Genomic DNA, 19,582 nt, shown 5'->3' with positions numbered 1-19,582 from the left:
GGCTTTAATGAACTCTGATGCCCTATAGCTTGGGGGTAAACACAGCTCTGATCTCAACAGGAAGAAGAAGGCAGCCATGAGTACATGGGAGTGTAGACACCACCATACTTGCTGCTGTCCGACTTTGTCAATTCAGGATTTGCCCTGTTAGTTTAAAGAAAACCCCTCTGCTCGAGCTGCCTGCACGGAGATGGTAACCCGTCTGTATGTTTGCATTTGTCTTAAAGCAGATAGATCCATCCGAACAAAAGACTCTTGCGAATCTACCCTGGATTGTTGAACCTGGACAAGAGGCCAAAAGAGGCATTAATACCAAGTATGAAACTACCATTTTCTGATACAAAACTGTCCCCCAGTTCCTTGTTGTGCCTTGCACGCCAAGCAGTCACAGCACAGCCTTTCCTTTATGGCAACGTTTCAATCCAGCAGAGAGGAAGACTGCACTGTATGAGTGGCCTTGTAACTAACAAAAAAGGCTGACAGTCATTTCTGGTGATGTTCTTCTTCCTGCAGCACTGACAGAAGAATGACACTATATGAAGACTTTTAAAATTACAGTCCACAAGAGGAGTGAGAAACCTTATTTTTCATGCAGTTCTCCCTTGTGACTCTGCCACAGTGCTTTCTTTGATTTCTTATTTTAGAATTCTACTTTTTAAAGAAAAAAAAAAAAAACAAAAGGTCTCTAAACTAATACTAATGCTGCCTATGAGTAGAGTATTTGATTGGGTTTTTTATTTAAATCTTGGCAGTTTTTAATTGAAATAGAACCAGAATTAATAAATAGATTATTTGTGAAACCACTGAATTCATTAATAATTACTGTGTTGAATAAAGAACTCATTAAAAAGACGAGAAATTAGGCACCCTGATTTCTGTGTGCGCTGATTTTATATGTAATCATTGATGTCCTTTGATCCTCTACAGAAATAAGAACCTCTTGCATTGTAACAAAGGATCAGAGTTTTATGAATGGTTAGAGAAAGGTATTAATAATGAACAGAAAACATTTGTTAGATATTTTTATGGAAGAGAAGTACTATAGGAAAACATATGAATATTTATGGAAGGAAGCCAGATTAATGATGAGAAATATTGTTTATTTTAAAGTTAAGTGAATGACTGCTCTCGCAGCATTATGAGAATTATAAGAGTTGTAGCTTCAGTGCACTGGATGTTCTGTGTGATCAGTCTGGAATGAAAATGGAATGGTCATTCTACTACACCTACATATAGTTTATGCAGCTCAACATTGCTATAGCCATGAATTCTACTAGTATTTTTAAAATATAATCTCAGTGGTTCTAAAAAAGACAAACCCATGGATTTTGCTATCAAGATTTCTGTCACAGAAAGCTTGTTTGGAAGAGTGTTGATAAAATTCTACTGCAAAACATTTTCTAAATAAAAACAGCAAGAAAAAGAAAAAAATTCCAAAGTAATAAAAATGTTTTCATGAAACAAAATAATTAAGCATTTGCTTAATATTTGGTTAAATAAGATCTACTTACTTTTTCTTTAAAGTGTTTTAATTTTTTTAATGTCTGTGGAGTATTTGTATAATACCATGATGTATATTTATGTAGAACTGAAATTATAACAGTAAAAATATCATTATAGAAGAAAAATGACATTTTAACGTATATTGTTCTATCCAGTCAAATTGTGAATCATTTTGAAGTTCATTATAGAGATATTGATAAATTGTGTGGTTGTCTTAATGTTTTTTTAATTATTATTTCATATCCAGCTGAGGTTTTTCAGTTAGAATCATCAGTTGGTATATTCCAAAAAATGGATTAATTGAACTTGGTTTAAAACTGATAATTGTATATGGTTTAGTTAAACCTAATCATAGCGCTGAGTGATGACATACTTTTAATACAGTATTCAATTTACTTGAACAAAATAGTTCCTTGTACATATTTTTGCTTATTCACTGTTGATATGTACTTAGTCAACTGACAGTAAAAAAAAAAATTAACACTAAAAATATGGTACCAAAAGGAAAATTGTATAGGAGAACAGTAAATAGTAGCCTCACTGCAACAAATACTTATGTAAATATGCTTGGGCTTCCAGTTATAAATTTTGTAATTTTGTCATTTATTTATATCCTATAAAAGCACACAAAATAAAATGAAATTGTACAGTCCCAGCTTTGTGTATCATTTTATCATTGCTAAAGGAAATAAGGGGCAAAGGATGCTGAAATCAGTGAAAGATCCCCCCCTCCCATTTCACCGATTTCACTGTATTTGCATCTTGTACCAAGGAAACCTAGGAATTGCTGTGGAGAGAGCTCTGGTTTGGAATACAGATTTTGATTACAGATGGTAAAAACATCACCCTTTAATTAACTGGTTCTTCCATGGACTACTCAGCTGCTGCCTTCCCATATTTAATCACACGCTGTAAAGACTTGTGCAGGAGTTATGTTCAAACACATTCACTTCAGGCACATAAAGTACAAACAGGCCAGGTTTTCAGGGTTTAAAACTGGGGCAACTCTTATGCAGCTGAGTGACCCCTAAAATTAAAGGATGAGACAGGAGCTGCAGCAAGACTCGAAGCAGATGTAGCAGAAAGGTGTGAAACAACAGAAGAACTGGCACCTTACAGGAAGAATTTGATCTAGGTTCATCAAAGAGATGTCAAGCAGGTAAGGTGGCACAGCAAGCAGCCAAACTCATTTGGGAGAGATAACTGGGGCAAGAGAGACTGAAGATGACTAGCAGGACTGATGAAAGATGAGACAGATGAAAGACTTGTAGGGCAGAGGATGAGTGTGAAGGTTTTGGGACACAGGCAGTGAACAACTGAAGCCCCCACAGCAGACAAATTTAAACTGGAAGGAAAGAAGAATTGACAGACATAAGGGACTTCTGTATTTGCAGAAACCTGGGATTTTAGAAGGAAACATATCCATCACTACTAACCAATACTAGTAGAAGCCCACGGGGTCTCCTCTAGCATGGGACAGTGTTTCAGCAGTTCTTTTCTTCAGATCCAAAGGGACTTCTACAAACTTGTGCTAATCCAAAGGAGTTAGAACTTGATCTTTTGTCTTTTTTGGTCAAGGTGACTTTTCATTTCAGTTCCTGGTATGCTAGAGGTGCATAGGCAGTAAAGGCATAGTGGTCAGTCTTAAGAGTAAAGATAAGGAAAAAGCCAGACACCTCTATAAGATCAGGAAGTCAGGAAAACTGCTATTCTTGACCTCTAGGGTAAGGGGGAAGCAGAGGCAGTCAGGGAGGGTATATGAAGAAGCTGGAGCATCTGGTTGCTGTAAAACCAAGAGTTAATTCCAATGACTACCATAGAGTGAAAAGGTGAAGAATAGGCAAGAGAAGTGATACAGAAGTAGATTGCAATTGACATGAGAAGGTAAACAAATTGAAATCCAACTGAGGTGTGGGTGACAAAGGATTTTGAGAATTATGTGAGTAGAGAGGTCTCTAATATGCTGTTGTGAATGGGTGTTTTAGATTGCTCAGAGAATCATTGGCAAAGGTATCAGCGAAAGCAGGCTTGATAAAAAAGCAAAAACATGATAAAGTTCACTGGCAAGGTTCACTTTACTGCTGAACTGCATAGCTGGAGCACACACAGAAAAATTGGACTAAAACCTAAAATCAATCTAACATTTATCTATGTGGAGGTTCAGGATGCAAAAAGTTAAGGATAGAAAAGGGAAAGCATAAAAAGGAGTGAGGGGGACCCTCCTGTTGAGTCACAAAGTTCAGAGTCAAACTTGCCAAACTTAGCTCCAGACTTGACCAATGGTTTAGCCCTAAAGTTTTTAACGGCACTTAAATTTAACAGCACTTCATTGATAGCCTAATCTAAACAAGAAAAGATTCTTTAGGATCTACAATGAGCATGACAGTAACTCACAGGCCTAACTTAAGAATCTAATCTAAATAATTACATAGATCAACCCCCACAGTGCATGTATAGGACAGAGTTAATTCTCTCACCATTGCTGAAAGGGTCAGGGCCTAAAGCTGTGAGGGTGTGGCTGGGTTGCTATTCTAAGCCATCCATGTGCCGCAGGGGAATGTGGTTCCAGGTGGAAGAAAAGGTGAGTATGCAGTGGAAACAGCACCATTTTGTTCCTTTTTTCTGGAGGAGCAAAGCAGTGACCAGAGCCATTGGGACATGGAGCAGGGCAGTCAGTGCCTTGTAGACAATCTGGCTTGGAGGGTTTTCCCATCGTTGGCTTGGACTTGGGGAAGGAGGACACTGGCTTTGGTACTATCTGCTGTATTGTCCTTTGTCTTGGCAAGAGCCACGTAGCTGCTGGGCTGCAGTAACATCTGCCATTTTGCCCTTGTCTCAGTGGCCATGTGGAGCTGGTAGGGGTGCACCTTTCTGTATGTAAATCACAGCTTTTAGACACTGTTGTTATGAGTACTGTTTGCTTTCCTTATCTCATTGCTTTTTCTCTAGTAAATTGTTACCTCAACCCATAATCTCTGCCTTTTTGTCCCTTTCTCACTGGAGGGGATTGGGGAGAAGGGAAGCAGCTGTTTGGAGCCCAATTTCCAGCTGGTTTTAAACCACAACAATTCACTATAGCATATTCACACTTGGCAGACACACACTAAAGGAATATGGACACATACCTGTGAAAAACTCCCCTCGGGTTCAGTGATGGATGATCAGGCTGGATGCCTTTGCATCATTTCAAAGGGTGAAGGGTCGAGCTTCAAGGAGTTGGGAAATCAACCCAGGCTCTTTGCAGTGGTCTTACAAGTCTAGTGAACTTGAGAATTTGCTTGCTCTGGAGTGTCTCACTCAGAGGGAATTGCTGGCTGCAGCCCTCTGTGGTTCAGGAAAATTCAGAGGGTCTCAGAAGCACTGTTACAGGGTTGAGAGAGAGTTTGCTCTTGTCACAGCAATTTTCCATCCTGGCCACAATTCAGGTCACTTACTTTCTGTGAAAGTTCAATAATAAAAGTGGTGTTAGACTTGCATTTTTATGCAGACAAGAAAAATAAGTTTCCAAGACTGTTCACTAAAACCAGGAGCTCATTAGCCAACATAAATTCCTGGGAGCACATACTGTTTCTGATAAGCTCAAGGAGCTTAGCTGAGCTGTCATTTTCAAGGCCTAATGAGCATTTCTGAAATCACAGTGTGGGCCAGTGTGAGGGGGGATGCACCACCATGTATGGTGAAAGAGCTGCTGCTGCCACAAGGCTTAAAACGGGGAAACTCCTGACAAACAACAGGGAACTTCTGTGTTTGTGGACTTAGAGGGTTTCCTAAAGCAGATGTTGATGTGTTTGAGAATGGATGCAGTGACTCCTCCAAACTGGCCTGGTGTTTGTTAAAACCAGAAGAGCTGCTGCTCACAGCTGGCAAGGAGAAACACTCAGCATGTCCCATTCTGATATTCTGCCAAGAAGTTTGAGAAGCTGCTTCAGCTGCAGAGCCATAGGTTACACATGCCTTGCAGTTTTAAGTCAACATCTTGACATCAAAAACTGGCATGGCCATAGAATGGTAGCCATTGGGAAGGGAATTGTCAGGTCATGAAGAAGATTGTGTCTGTCCTTTGCAAAAGAAGCAACATGCTAGACAGCTAATAAACTTGCACATACAACTCTGAAATATTTTATCTCCCATTCTAGATTAAAACAGGCAGTTTGTACCACATGCAGCACTCTACTTTTGCCCCAGATTTCTTTCAGTGTGTGCTGCTCAGCTGGCCTGCTTCACACGTCACTGCAAGGTGATGACTGAGATGTCAAGACAACAGTCTAGAAAGAGTAACTTCAACTATCTCCAAAGTACCAGCCCAAAGGACAATTGACTCCGTGAAGGAACTGTGTGGTAACAACTAGGCAGACAAAAATGCTATCAGTATGTAAATGAAACCAAATTCTCTCTCTTTCTCCTGTCTTCTCTTGCCACTATGAGCGTGGATGGGAAAACTACTTTTTCTATCAATCATAAAGCTGAATTCAAAACTGTTTGTAACAACATAAGAAAGAATGAAGCTTACTGGAAATATTCAAAAACTGCCTGGATGCAAGCCTGTGTCATGTGCTCTAGGATGATCCTGCTTTAGCAGGGAGGTTGGACCCACTGTGGTCTCTACCAACCTTACCTATTCTGTGATTCATACAGTTTCTATGTGTGATGAAGTTATCACAGATTTAACTTCATAAGCTCACTCAGTTGTAAGATACATGCCTTTTTGTACTTTGAAACATGGCATTTCCTACTTTCAAGTAATTAGAACTGCTCAAAATCTCCACACTCTTATATAAAGCTAAATTCATTCTAATACTTAATCCTTAGGGAAGAAAAAAGAAAAATTCATCCTCAGTGTTAGAAATGGGCCAATGCTTGAGAGAACATGTTCAAATTTGAAAGCAGTACATTTGGTATAATATTTTCTAACCATGTAATAGAAAACCAGAAAGTCAGTGAAACAAAGAAAATGGAAATATGCTCCAGTATAGAGAATACCCAATGAGCATTAACTTTATCCTATAGTGACACCATGAGGAAAAAAAGAAACAGACCACACTAATTTAAAAAACACCTTAGAAGCAGTGCAGTCTTCATTATTCCACTTGTGATTATTGGATAATGACAATTGCTAGGCTGCAGAATGTCAGGCTTGGGCATGTCCTAAGCAAAAATATCCTAGTGTATATAGTTGAGGTTAGCACTACTCCTTTCTTGAATTTATGTTGCAAAGAAGACTAATATTTTTTCTTTAATTTACCTTCCAGACAGTATGTAAGTCTATAAAAGCATCAGTGATGGATTAAGTGAACAACTCTGCATTGGAATTGAGTGAATCTACTGAAAGATAAAAATGTCTGAGAATGCTGTGCATGAGTGGAAATTAAGATAAAGAGATATTAGATCAGTCACCATGGCCATCTCTCTGTCACAGCCATTACATTTAACTCAGTTATACTTCACATGAAACTTCAAGAGTTAACTAAGCTAAGTACCTCAGTGTACCTGAGATGTTTGTTTAGACTCCATTTTGCATAGAGATGTAGGGCTTAGAAGCTAATTCCTTTGTTGTATATAATTTTACAAGTTTATTTTAAATCAAAATATCTTGTGATAATAAATCAAATTCCTTTAAGAAATCCAAAGTTTGTGTGTTGACAATGATGTGTTAAAAACAAAAATAAAAATTGCATAAGCAAAACAATTAGAAATCTGTCAGTAACATTTGCCAAAACCAGTCTCTCAAAAAAACCAGTAATGCCTAGGAAAATTCAGTGGTGCTCAGAGCAGACTCTACTTTTCCATTTAACCTGAAATCTGCCATTCCACTGCTTTCCTCAGGACTGACTTCAGGTCAGTAGTTGCCTTTGTCACCTCTTTGAAAACACCAGAACTGCCATGAGTCACAACTTTTTGGAAATTTCTCATTTTTTCAAGGTGTGACGAATTTATCAGTTATGATTCAAAGGATTCATCTACTGCAGACAAATGGCTTTTTATTATTTGGCCTTGGTGATTAAAAATTCTTTAGTTTGAATGAGTGCATCCTTGCTACTTGTACTGTGAAGATTATCAATTTCCAATGCCATATTTCCAACAGCATATTTCAAAACTGTGTTACTGTGATCAGTGGAATAATCTTCCTTTTGTTAATTACATAGGTTTAATATTAAACAATCTCTTTTTTTTTTGTTTGTTTGCTTATAGGTTTTTCACTCCTTGGTGTAAAAACCCTTATTAGTTGCTCTTATATTTCACAATTTGCACTCTAAAATATTACAAACACCATCTTTTAATATATTTGTCTCTGTTGCACTGCAGCTTCCCCACCTTTTTTAAAGGGATGTCATGTAAGATAACATCTCATTCAGCAGGTTTGCTGGTGTGGTGGCTTTTTTCACATCTGTGGAACTGTGACTTCTTGGACCCCTTTCAAAGCTTTCCAGCTTTAACACATCCTACATTACATCTGTGCTCCCAGCCATGTCAGAATTTATTTGCTGGAATGATTCCAAACCTGAAACTCCCTGATCAAGGTGATACCCTGTTATACAAGGAATATGCAAGCAGAGTACAATCAGTGACACCTGGAACACTGATAATTTTTTACACCTTGAAATTGGTTTCATAATAAAGATTTCATGAAGGTTTGCTTTTCAAGAATGCCTCTGCTGATCCAAAGCCAAATGTGTGGGTGTTTTTCATCTCACTGTGGCTGATTTAACTTGTAAAACGAGACTTAACTTCCTCTCTATAGTTCCTCTCAATTACATAAACATTCCTGTGAGCAAGTCAGTAAGAGTTTATGACAGATTTAGAGCTGCTTGGTGATAATTTATGAGTACTTTATGTTGGCCTGATTACTGAAATGTTTGTTATACAGCTTCATTTGTTTAGTGTAGCAAGAATCTGGGGGAAAAAAACAACTCTGAAAGGGAAGGATAGTTTAAGGTATCAAGTTTTCAAACTCTACTCAGTCCTTAAGGAATACCAGGATTATTTGAACATCCTATTCAACACAGCCCCTAAAATCAGCTTAGAGAATGAAAAAGCCAAGTCCACAAATCTGCAAGAGCTAACCTTGTATTTCAAATGGTAAGCAAAAAGTGCTTAACTGCTAAAAAAAGTGCTGCTTCTGCCAGTCACCACAGAAACACCATCTCTACAGTCACACCTTGAAAGTGCCTCTGCTGCTGGATTATTTCTGCTGCTGATTTCTCACAGTGGTTGCTCAAATCTTGTCTTCACTTCCTGTGGGCAAGAATTTTTGCAGTCCTCCCCTTGGACTAAGTCCTAATACAATACCTAATTCAGCTGCTCTCACTTTGAAGTTCTGACTGTGTTTATGGACATTCCTTTTTCTCCCTTCAAGGAATCTCAGCAGTTTCCTCAGAATCTCAACAGTCAAATTAGAAATAACAACCAAAAAAAAAAAATCTCATTTTCGATAGAAAAAATACTTTGTTAGAACTCAAATGCTGCACAAGACACAATTTAAACATATGACACTCAAACTCCAAGCCCCTTTCTTCTTGTCATAGGTATTAATTTCAATTTATACATCCAAAATTTGACATATTCTTTCTCAAAAATGCGAAGTTAAGACCTCTTGTATTTGCTGCTAACTGCTCAAAGTATTCACTGTGATCAAATTATCATTTTCCAGATAGGTTCTGCTTAACAAAACAAACACATTGTCAAATACATAGCATAATCCTAAAATAACTTCTAACCCATCATAGAACTCAAATAGAGAACAAAAAAGGTAAAGCAAAAGGAAGGTACAAGCTGCATGAGCTGGAAGCACTGTTGTTTAATTTCTGAAAAGGAGGAGATGTAATTTGTATGCAAAATAAAAATAAATATAGGAAGGATTATCGTTTTCAGAGAACATGATCTTAATTTCCTAAATTCGTATTTTAGCAAAAAAATCCCAACAAGCCAGCTATCTGATGCATAACACACATGTAACAGCTTGTTAAAGATCACTTTTTTTTTGCCATTACATACTGAAGAAACCAGAAAGATCCAGAACACAAACTGAGAAAATGTTCTGTTCCACAGGGCCACTTTGTGATTTAAAAACAAAGAATACTGAAGTACAACTTTGCTGCAGCAAATCTTCCCCTAACTAGAGCCCTGAACTGTGGAACCCTTCATTTGAAGGAAGGTTGACAAGAGTAATTAAGGACTAAATATGAGATCTGATGAGCAGTATAGGAGCTTGAGAAACTGCAATGTGTAATGAGCTCACAGCTAGGAGAAGCTTAGAAGGAAAAAGATCATAACTCAAGGAATAGACTTTTTTCTATAGCCACGAAAAGTTTAATCCTTTGAACAACGATATTTTTGGGAAAAGGAGAAAAAACAGTCAAATTGGTAGACTTAAAGCTTATTGCCACCTACTGCATTTAATATATTTTTAACCAAATGTAAATGATCAAGATATGCTATGAAGAAAATTCCAGGCCACATGAAGTTCAGTTGAATTGTAGCTATCTCTGGCAGGTATTCACAGACACAACCTCATAGTGAAAAACAAACAATTCTTCCACAAGTTCAGCTTGGCCCCTCAACCATCCCTTTGAATGAATGTGTACCCATAAGATCTTCCTCAAACCCAGTGCTCCACACTATAAAAAAACAGTTGCTGAGTCAAAACAACAATTTAATAGCTGAATCCTTGATACTGTCAAAATAATTTCAAAAAAAGGACTTTCTGCTCTATAATTTTTGAAGTGAAAAAACTGCAACTCTTTAGCTTTGAGGAATTGAGAGTGCAACATCTGCATGACATTAAAACACCCCTTAAAATACCTTAAAATATTTTCAAAACTCAGACACATTCAGGTGACCTATTTTCATGCCATTGTCAAACATATACTCAAATATAGGTAAAATTTAGGCAACATTTCTTCTGTTCAAACTCTTTGAAACTGTTCCTCCTATTTCCTAGTTCTGAAATTTAAGTCATATTGATAAGACCACACATTTTCTTTAATATCTCAACTGAAAATATAAAATTGCTGTCCTGTACTGAATAGAAATGAACTCCACAGCACCTTTTAAGAAATCATGCAAATACACTGTAAAAACTGAGAGCTACCAGCTTCTGTAAATATATCTTACATTACTGTGTAGCTGCTGAGTGTTCAACCATCAAGACATGATTATTGGCTTCAGGTTGGATTCTTTAAATCAAAATGTTTTATCTGTATTTAGAGACAGATTTCCACTGGCCTTTGCATATGTCTGTTCATTCATCTGTTCTCTACTAAAGAAAACCCCAAACAAAACAAACAAAAATCCCCCATGTACACCATAAACAAAAAACCTATTAAAAAGACAAAACTCTAATCACTTCCAAGTCTCACATTAAATATATGCTATTTCTCTCATGTATTATTTCAGGGCTATTAAACCAAAAGTATATTTTTCTTAATCTTTTTTCCCTTTACTACTTCTACCAAGAGGCTTATAAACAACAGCCAATACTGATCACAGTATTAAATTAAAGGATGAATTTAAGTGGTTATAACTGGGAAACACAAAAAGAAATATCCTTGTCATTGTGTCTCTGGGACAGGAAAACTTGCTCTCAGAACATGTCAAGACTAAGATTTCTTAGCACTGGAGTAAGAGTTTGAACCAGCAGGCTACAAAGTCTTAGCAAGGATAAACCCAAATACTGACTCTAACAAGGAAGAGGAATATGAACATTTATTACCATCTTTGGAGTATGTTGCAGGCAAATAACATGATTTTTACGACTAAAAGAAAACACTGCTATCATGTGCTAAAAGGTACTATAGAAAAGTGCTACATAAATTATATTTCCTGTACAATTACAGAGAAGAATTAAGAGTCTAATGCTTTAGAAAAATAACATAAAATGTATTTTAAATATCAAGCATACTTTGTGTGCATTTATGCATCAGAAATAACACATGCTTTACCTAAGAAGCATCATGTTTACTTTTGAAGAGTTTGAATAGGTAAATTTGATTTTGCCTCATTTTGACTTCATTACAAACATCATGATTTTCAAAATTCACCCAAGTTCATATGTTAATAGAGAAGCTAAAAATAAATCAGACACACAAATAAACTGAAAGAAGCTAATACCGTAAGAAATTAAAAATACCACATAAACACATGGAATCTAATTGTGGCATCCTAAGTAGTACTCAGAGGATGCCTCTTGAGTACAGAACAAGAATCCTCTCTAGCCTGAAGGACATGAATCTAACCATTCTCAGAGCACTTCTCCTATGTACAACATATGGTTTGTTAAATGGAAACAAGCACGGGAAGCTAATTTGTTCTGTAAACAGTGAGGCCCCAAGAGAGAAACTGCCTATTGAAACACTCAGAAGATACTTTAGCTTTCTCACCCTCCTGAGCAAACACACAGAGGCAGCTTAAGCAGTTTTAGTCCAATTATCACATAGTTGTGCTATAGCACTCAAGTGTAACTGTAGGAGATGATATAGGAGGTGATGAAGCTGTCAATGACACATGCAAACTGAAAATCTTACCCCTTTACATTCTTTTAGGATGCACCCTAACAGTCTCAGCCTAGGCCTCTATGAAATCTAGCTGCAAGGTTTCTCATAAAAATCCCTCTTAGAAAAAAGGTGTGCAGTAAGTTGATTTGGAAGAAAAGCCTCTTAAAAACCAAAACACACCAGCATTGTGCTCCAAACCCACTGGTCCCTACCTTCCAAAAAAAAAAAACAAACCCCACACCAATATAGACCTGGAGCACACCACACAACAGCTTTGGAAGTGCTGGAAGATACAATCAATCTCCTGTCAATCTACTGCAGAGTTCAAGCCACAAACAAGGCTGGTCTCAGCTGAACATCTTACTGCACATTGGCAGAGCTAGTGACTGTGCCCCATTCCTAGCTTGAAAGAACAAAGTGAAATTGAGCACAGAAAAAGAAAAAAAATACCATACTGGAAGTGTTCAGAGTATCTGGCACCCTCCCTGTTACCCAAACAGTAAAGGTCATTTGGCTTCTGCTTTTCTTGGAATCACAACAGAAATTAGGTGCCCCAAGTCCTCAGAGCTCTTGGGCATCATCATCACCATCTCTGAACCCAAATAAATTTGTGCCTCCATAGTAGACACGAGGAGGAAAGCACAAGGTGGACAAACACACCTGAGGGCTCAGGTGTCCTATCAGAGGGAAATACAGCCCCAAGGCTGACTTTTCCACTCCTTGCCATTGCCATGGAATCTGTACTTGCCATGAAGGAGAAAGGGCAACCAAACAGTTTAGTAAGTGGGCTATGTTCTACCAGCAACAGCAAAAACATACCTGAGTTCTCTGTGATCTGCTGGTATTCTGGATTCACTGGCTCCTTGAAGATGAGGGCAGGCTGCCTCCCTGCAGTGCTCTGTTCCAGGAGGGCAGAAGAAACCACACGATTCAGAGTCTCTCAGCCTGGCTTTCCCCTGAAACCTGCAAGGCCATCAGCTCCTGCAAAACACCTCAGCACAGTGGTGATAAGACACAGACTCTGTTGTTGCTAGATATAACCTGGGGAACTGGGCCCCATACAGAGACTTCAGTGGATTTAAAAATTGTAAAAAATCCCTCAAAACAGCAATTTGCGCAGCATTCTGTAATAGGAAGTGTAACTGCATCATTTTCAGAAGGAGATAAAATAATTTTGGGGTGGGGGAAAATCCTCTAGTAGCAACAGGTCAGCAGTTCCTGTTCCACCTCCACATTCCAGCACTACAGGAGATCTATACAGGAAAAGCTCAGGCATGAAGTGCACAGTTCTGTTTCAAACAACTGTGTAAGAAGAACACTGTAGTTGGAGGAGTGATACACTTTAAGGCAATACAAAGCATCCTCTTGAGCAGCTGGATCACACATGGGTGTGATTCCCAAGGAAAGAGGAAAAAGAGGTATGTGAAGGAGCTGTATTGACAGCTATTGAATTGACAAAGTGAAGAGACTCAAAACTTCTACAGAAACTGATAGGCACAGTTAATAGGAAGTATACCTAAAAATTGTTTACACAAAAGCATATCATAATTTCAGTTAAAGAACTAGACAAAAATGGCACTGCTCATTAGTAGACTGATTCATTTTGATCTGACATTAAAAACTATAATGGAAATACTAATGTTCAATCTACATAAAAATTGCTGTTAGCCAAATTCTCTTTTGTTTCCTTTACAGTACATGTAACAACAAAGAGAACAGCCAAGTCTAGTCAATCAAACAGCACGACTTATTTTTTATTACAGTAAACTGTCTTCCTAAATATTTTAAATTGAAGAAGTTGTTTTCCTGGCTCCTATTTCAGTAATTTTTCACTTGATTTTTTTCATACTTTCCCTGCAAATCAAATCTATTCTTTGGCTCTTCAGACATTTTCACCACTATTCCTCTTCTTCCACCTCAATTTCAAATACTTTCAGCCAACTCCATACTTTTACATACCTGAATGCAACCATCCCAACATCTTTCTCAGTTCCAGCAACAAGTACAATGCTGCTGAGCTGTCATTCTTCCAGAACATCCAAGAATTTATCTCACATTTCTTCAAGTTTCTGTGCTGTTTGCTTCCTGTTCACTTCAAGATTGCAATTGTCTATGAACTCTGCTCATGTACCATTTGCTTTCTGCATCAAACCATGACCACTTTTTTTTTCTTATCATCAGAATTTCACTAGTGTTCTCAGAGAACTTTCTGCCCTGGCTCTTCATAGGAAACATCTTTTAACCTGACAGGGTCCTGAGCAATAAGGACAACAAAGATTCTGGGATGGAGGGATAGTGGCTAAGAGAAGCTTCCTGCTCCTTGGATTTATTTTTAGCTGCTCAGGAGGTACTGATGGTGTCTCTACAAACTGCACAGTAAAACAACTCTGTCCTGAACACTGCAGGACATGTTCCAAGGCTTTGGTTTCCCTCTGTTTCCTCTTTCCCCCATACCCACATTTAATACCATTGCTCACCTGTGAAAGCACCTTTGAAGCAGTTTGTAAAGCAGCATTATGATTAGATTGAAAATAAAACCACAATAAAACATGCAGCACTCCCCCCTCCACCCTATGTAAAAAAAAAAACCTCACTCAAGAATTCAAGTTCATTTACAACTTTGGCCAGTATTGCCTGGATCATCTTTATTAAGTACTGTACACACCTGGAATAAAAAACACCACTTTCTTTTCTATTGAATTTCTTCTCTTTACATTTCTGCCAACAGTACTTTGATTATACTGACCCGTATTCAACAGCACCTTAGAAAGAGTAGAATTTCAAGTTGAAAAAGAGGAAAAACTGGTGATTGTCAAAAACAGGGAAATGCTAAGAATGTGTATTAAATTTTATGAAATGCACACAAAAAATACTAAAATGCACACAAAAAAATATTAAAAGTAAAAATTTCATTATTCAGTACCAGTTGAGATACTTGTTACTGTACTTTTTACAATCAAGTAGTTAGACAGTGTTCTACTGCCAGCTACAAAAATATGAAAATCATATTAATGCTTCTTGTGCTGTTGCTCATAGCAGTTGAGAGGCAATTGAATAGAAAAAGGCTTATTAGGCACCAAAAAAAATTGTTACCCAGTTATTCACAAAACATGAGTCAAGTACAATTAGTAGAAAACATTGATACTTCTACCCTATTTTCAATCCATAAATAGACTGTAAACATTAAAAAAAAAAACCCCGAACTTTAAAAAAGCAGAAAATCACATATTACCAGGCAAGAGATCAACTGGGCATAGCATCCCAAGTAAACAAAGCTGACAACAGTAAAGTGTCTCCACAGAATAAACTGAATGTTAATTCCAAAAGAAAAAAACCCCTAAAATTCACACCTTCTTACAATTTTCAGTACATAACTTTTAAGCCATTTCCATTCTCATTTTAGCTGGTTAGCTGTTCTCATCCTTTGACTGGAAATGTGGCACAGTCTCTTCCACTTCAATTCCAATACTGAATTTCAGATTTTGGCTTGAGAAAAGAAGACCCAGGATGTTCCCCTTAGTAGGAACAGCTCATACATGTTACAATGCATTTTATCTCCACAGGTTTCAAGCATGAAGATTCCTCCTACAAGTGGAAGGCACTGCTGCTGTAAACTGAATACCTACTCGATTTGGTTTGAACATCAAGCACCAATATGGCTGGTTTTGTTTTTCAAATGAAGAATGCCCCTTCTTCTTTCTATTCCCTACTAAATGAAAATCCTTGGCGTCGCACTAAAAAAATTTTTTTTGCATCTTACACAGTTATGTTCATGGCTAGAAAGCATTTAGCCATCAGCCTTAGCATAAAATATAATTTCAAAGTATTATACTCTTATTTTTTTCACTGCTATTAACTTCAACTAATTTGAATAAATCATAATGGAATTTCCTTACAAAATTGGAAGCAACATACTTAAGATGCAAATCAAGATTTAAGGCCTATAATAATTCTTATTAAAAAACAAGATTAAATGCAAGTTCATTTGAAAAAACATGCATAAAAGTACATAAATATACATGAAAACATCAGGAATACAACAATTAAATATAATTCACAGCTTAATGACTCTCAGACACACTTAGCCGAATTTTCTTTCCAGCTTAAAAAACTTAATTATCTTTGCCCATTAATCAGAACTTCTGTAATACATAGAGAATGCCAAGATTATCAACAGTCACATATATTTGGAAATTAGGGGACACATGTATTGACTTGAGGTTTGTTCCATTTGTGTAGAAGGTTTGTAAGGATTCTCCAGTAGTTACATTCCACCACTATAAAAAATAACAACAGACTTTCAGTTAGGTGAAGGAAGTTTAGAATCAAATCTGTTAACAGGCTTAGCATGGCTAGCCCAGATGACTGTTTTCACCAAAGAGGTAGCATTAAAAACAAAAACTAAAACCATCTGAAGTAGAATAAATTCAGGAGTAATTACTAAAGGTGTAAGACTTTCAGATGAAAAGAAACTTCAAAAAGATTGAAGCTGTTAAATGTCAAGAAAACATACAAAATAATAAATTCAGGTACTGCCCCTTACCCCATCACAAAATGCAATCAATAAGCATGAATTGCAATATGTGCAAACTTTTAAAAATTATGTATTTTCATGCAACCAAATGAATACAAGAAACACACTGCCAGATAGCTGAAACTATAGCTGAATTAAAAAACTTAGCTAGACATACAAGCGGACTGATCATGTACACATTTGAAACCATTTGCAGGTTTTTTTTAGTAGGACTGACTTATTTTTCAGTGAAATTATTTTTTAGAATATGCAGTAAGCACTAATAACAAAGAAACCAAAAAACCTTAAACCATCAGTTTACTGCAGTCTGAAATTTCACATTTCTCAGAGAAACTGAGACCAACTGGACCAAACACAATCCAGCACAAAGCTGTTATTCCATTTTGCCACTAAGAAATTTACCCTCTATTCTCACAGCATTTGAGTGCAGCAGCAAAGTATCACAACAGATTACTTTCAGCTTTGATCATACAGAAAAGCAGACAGTATTACTACTTTTTAGCTTACTCATCTCATGAAATATGTAACATTATAGTTGTGTGCTTAATACAGATTTGCAGCTATACAGCTACAATGCTCTGATTAAAAACAATGTTCCTAAAGTCTGTTATTTGATGGACATCCCCTCAAAAAACCAAAAAAACAAAACACTAACTGAACCAAAAATGGATCTTATTGAGCTTTTGAACCTTTGTTCTGAATAAATGAGCAGAGGCATCCCTGTTGGATTGGGGGATGATATTTGGTGGGGCAAGGTCCTAAACAATTTTACCTAATTCTGCAAACTGTTTCTAGCAAGGGGCTGGACTAGATGAATTCCAGAAGTCCCTAAACCATTCTACATTCCAAGAGCATCACAACACCATATTGTGCAACCGCAAGGTAAAATGAGGAGTAAGCTAGAAACAAAAAGTAAGTCTTGCTCTTTAATATAAAATGAACATCAGAAGATGCTTTCAAATTTAATTTAGAAAATTCAGCTCTTTGTTACATGGTTACTGACTTCAAAGAATGAGTCTGACAGCGTATCTAACAGCTAGACACTGACCAACAGTCAGCTAAACTCCACCACTCTGAGGTGAGAACTTCACCACCTGTCATTTCACACACAGAGAGTTTCTAATAACAGGTATTGGCTATCACAAGGGGGAAAAAACACCAACACAAAACCTCATGAGAAATTAAAAATTATGAAGAACCCATTCACAGATTGAAAAAAAGGCCATGTCTTCCCCTTCCCAAAAACATATGCCCAGAAGATGCCTGACTCAATGAAAGACCAATGAAAACACTGATTTCCTCCAAATATTACTTATAAAATGTCTTTCAAGGCAGAAAATCACCACTTACAATTTCTTCTGAATTTCTACTTATGACAAAATTTAAACCTCAGAATTTAGAAAAAAATAAAAGCCTGATATAAAGTATTTTTCTACTCATTATAAAGAGCACAACTGCTGTCAACATTGAGTGGATATCAAGGCACACAAAAATGACTGGGATCTTTAAAATTAAAGGTGTTACGGAAGAACATTGCAAATGAAAATCTGAAGTTAATAAAAATTCAATGTATCGAGTTTGGAAACAAACCTGAATTCTTAAAAGACTTTTTCAGGGGACTTGCAGATATGGGAAGAAGTGAAAAGTGCTAAACTGTCTCAAAAATGAAGAAGCTTTGTGTAAAGTAAAATGTTTCAGTTTTGTTTATTGAATTAGTCTTAATTGTCTAAGTATTGACACTTAATTAGGTGTGAGAGAATATGTTATTATTTCAAGGCTTACCTTAAGATAGCCTCCAGATGACACAAGCATTTTACTGTCAGGAGAAAACGAGAGGTCTGTTACCCAACCCCCATGGGTTGGTTCTCCTTCGTCTACAGTAACTGGGCAGCAGAAGTGAAGCAGTGCACCTGTTAAAACGTCCCAAATCTAAAAAAGAGGAAAGATTATGTATAGAGGGAAACTTATAAGGAAAAAAAAAAGTCTCAAATAAGGAAACCTGAAATGTATTTTTCTGTATCAGAAAAAAACAGCCCCTTGTAAAAAAGTATTCTTCTTGAACTGACAGAATAATTTTAAAAACTTCTCATCTTAGAACTGTATCTTATATAGAGGATTTAATCACACATTCAATGCACAGTGGAATTATTATTAAATCTTGTGAATCAGTGCCTTAGCATTCATGGAACATAAATTTATCAATATGGTTACAAACTACTGTCTCATGTGGCAAACTCTTCTATTTTCACCCTGATGTTCACCACAACACTAAGGAATTAGACATGCAGAACACAAACTGTAAGAACTCTTCTGTCTGTGAGCAGACAATCAATGAATTATCAAATAAACATCAAGATTAGAGCAGTACCCTTATTTCTCCTTTGTCATCTCCAGTGGCCAATAGTTTGTTATTAGGAGAGAAAGTACAGCAGCGCACACAGGCTTCGTGGTCCTTCAGCTCATGAAGAACAGATGAACTCTCAAAGCTCCATATCTAAATAGAAAACATTACAGAGCAGTGAAAAAGACAAGTCCAAACCAATTATGATTTCCTTCTAAAAGGCATTAGCATTAAAATATACATAAGACTTTTTATATGCATGCATATTTATATGTGCATTTATGTGAATGTATTATACTGTAGAGTCTGGTTTTCTTTTTGTTACCTGAATCACACAAGAATGCACTTGCTAAAATTACTGAACTGACTGTATGTATCTGTCCTTGGAATATACTTTTTATTGAAACCGATTTGTTTACAAGGAATTTTAAAGCTGTTCACAGAAATAGGACTCCTCAACCAATTGAAAATTATATTTTAAAAATCTAATTAAATGCTTTGGGAATATAATGGGGCAGCTCCACTTCAATACTTTGTACACCTGCCTTCTGAACCTACAAACAGAAACTTCACTGGAAGTTTCAGAAATTTTTCTTAACTTTAAAAATTAAGAATGTCAGGATATCAACAAATCAATACAGGGAAACAAAGTGCTCTGCACAAAGCTGTGCATTAAACATGCATTTTACTTGTGCAGAAGCCACTAGGCTTAAG

At 36.8% G+C, this 19,582-nt stretch overlaps 2 protein-coding genes and 1 long non-coding RNA gene across 12 annotated transcripts in view; 1 reads left to right on the top strand and 2 right to left on the bottom strand.

The window, feature by feature from the left end:
• Positions 1-2,158, top strand: part of ANKS1B (ankyrin repeat and sterile alpha motif domain containing 1B) — a 397,467-nt gene extending 395,309 nt beyond the window's left edge. For 7 of the 9 annotated variants that reach the window (XM_085047079.1, XM_085047086.1, XM_085047084.1 and 4 more), the window contains one exon: positions 228-2,158. In XM_085047079.1, the coding sequence (XP_084903205.1) occupies positions 228-338 (111 nt within the window). In that variant the 3' untranslated portion in view covers positions 339-2,158. Of the gene's footprint in view, positions 1-60 lie in introns of all 9 variants that reach the window. The other 2 variants (XM_085047083.1, XM_085047078.1) reach the window with 2 other exon arrangements.
• LOC146443582 (uncharacterized) lies at positions 1,924-13,299 on the bottom strand. The gene is made up of 2 exons (XR_014848582.1): positions 12,813-13,299; positions 1,924-4,940 (listed from the first exon to the last, which is right to left on the bottom strand). It is a non-coding gene; the product is annotated as an uncharacterized LOC146443582 (long non-coding RNA).
• Positions 13,300-14,600: 1,301 nt separating this feature from the next.
• APAF1 (apoptotic peptidase activating factor 1) overlaps positions 14,601-19,582 on the bottom strand; it is a 30,663-nt gene continuing 25,681 nt past the window's right edge. For both annotated transcript variants that reach the window (XM_085047075.1, XM_085047074.1), the window contains exons 25-27: positions 18,896-19,021; positions 18,310-18,456; positions 14,601-16,270 (exon numbers count right to left, since the gene is read on the bottom strand). In XM_085047075.1, coding sequence (XP_084903201.1) covers positions 16,127-16,270; positions 18,310-18,456; positions 18,896-19,021 — 417 coding nt within the window. In that variant the 3' untranslated portion in view covers positions 14,601-16,126. The remainder of the gene's footprint in view (positions 16,271-18,309; positions 18,457-18,895; positions 19,022-19,582) is intronic.

Source organism: Lichenostomus cassidix, chromosome 1Aa (genome assembly GCF_008360975.1).
Source record: "Lichenostomus cassidix isolate B80296 chromosome 1Aa, HeHo_3.0, whole genome shotgun sequence".
Taxonomy (NCBI): Eukaryota; Metazoa; Chordata; class Aves; order Passeriformes; family Meliphagidae; genus Lichenostomus; species Lichenostomus cassidix.
Note: the sequence above shows the minus strand (reverse complement) of the source record. Positions and strands in the feature narration are given on the sequence as shown.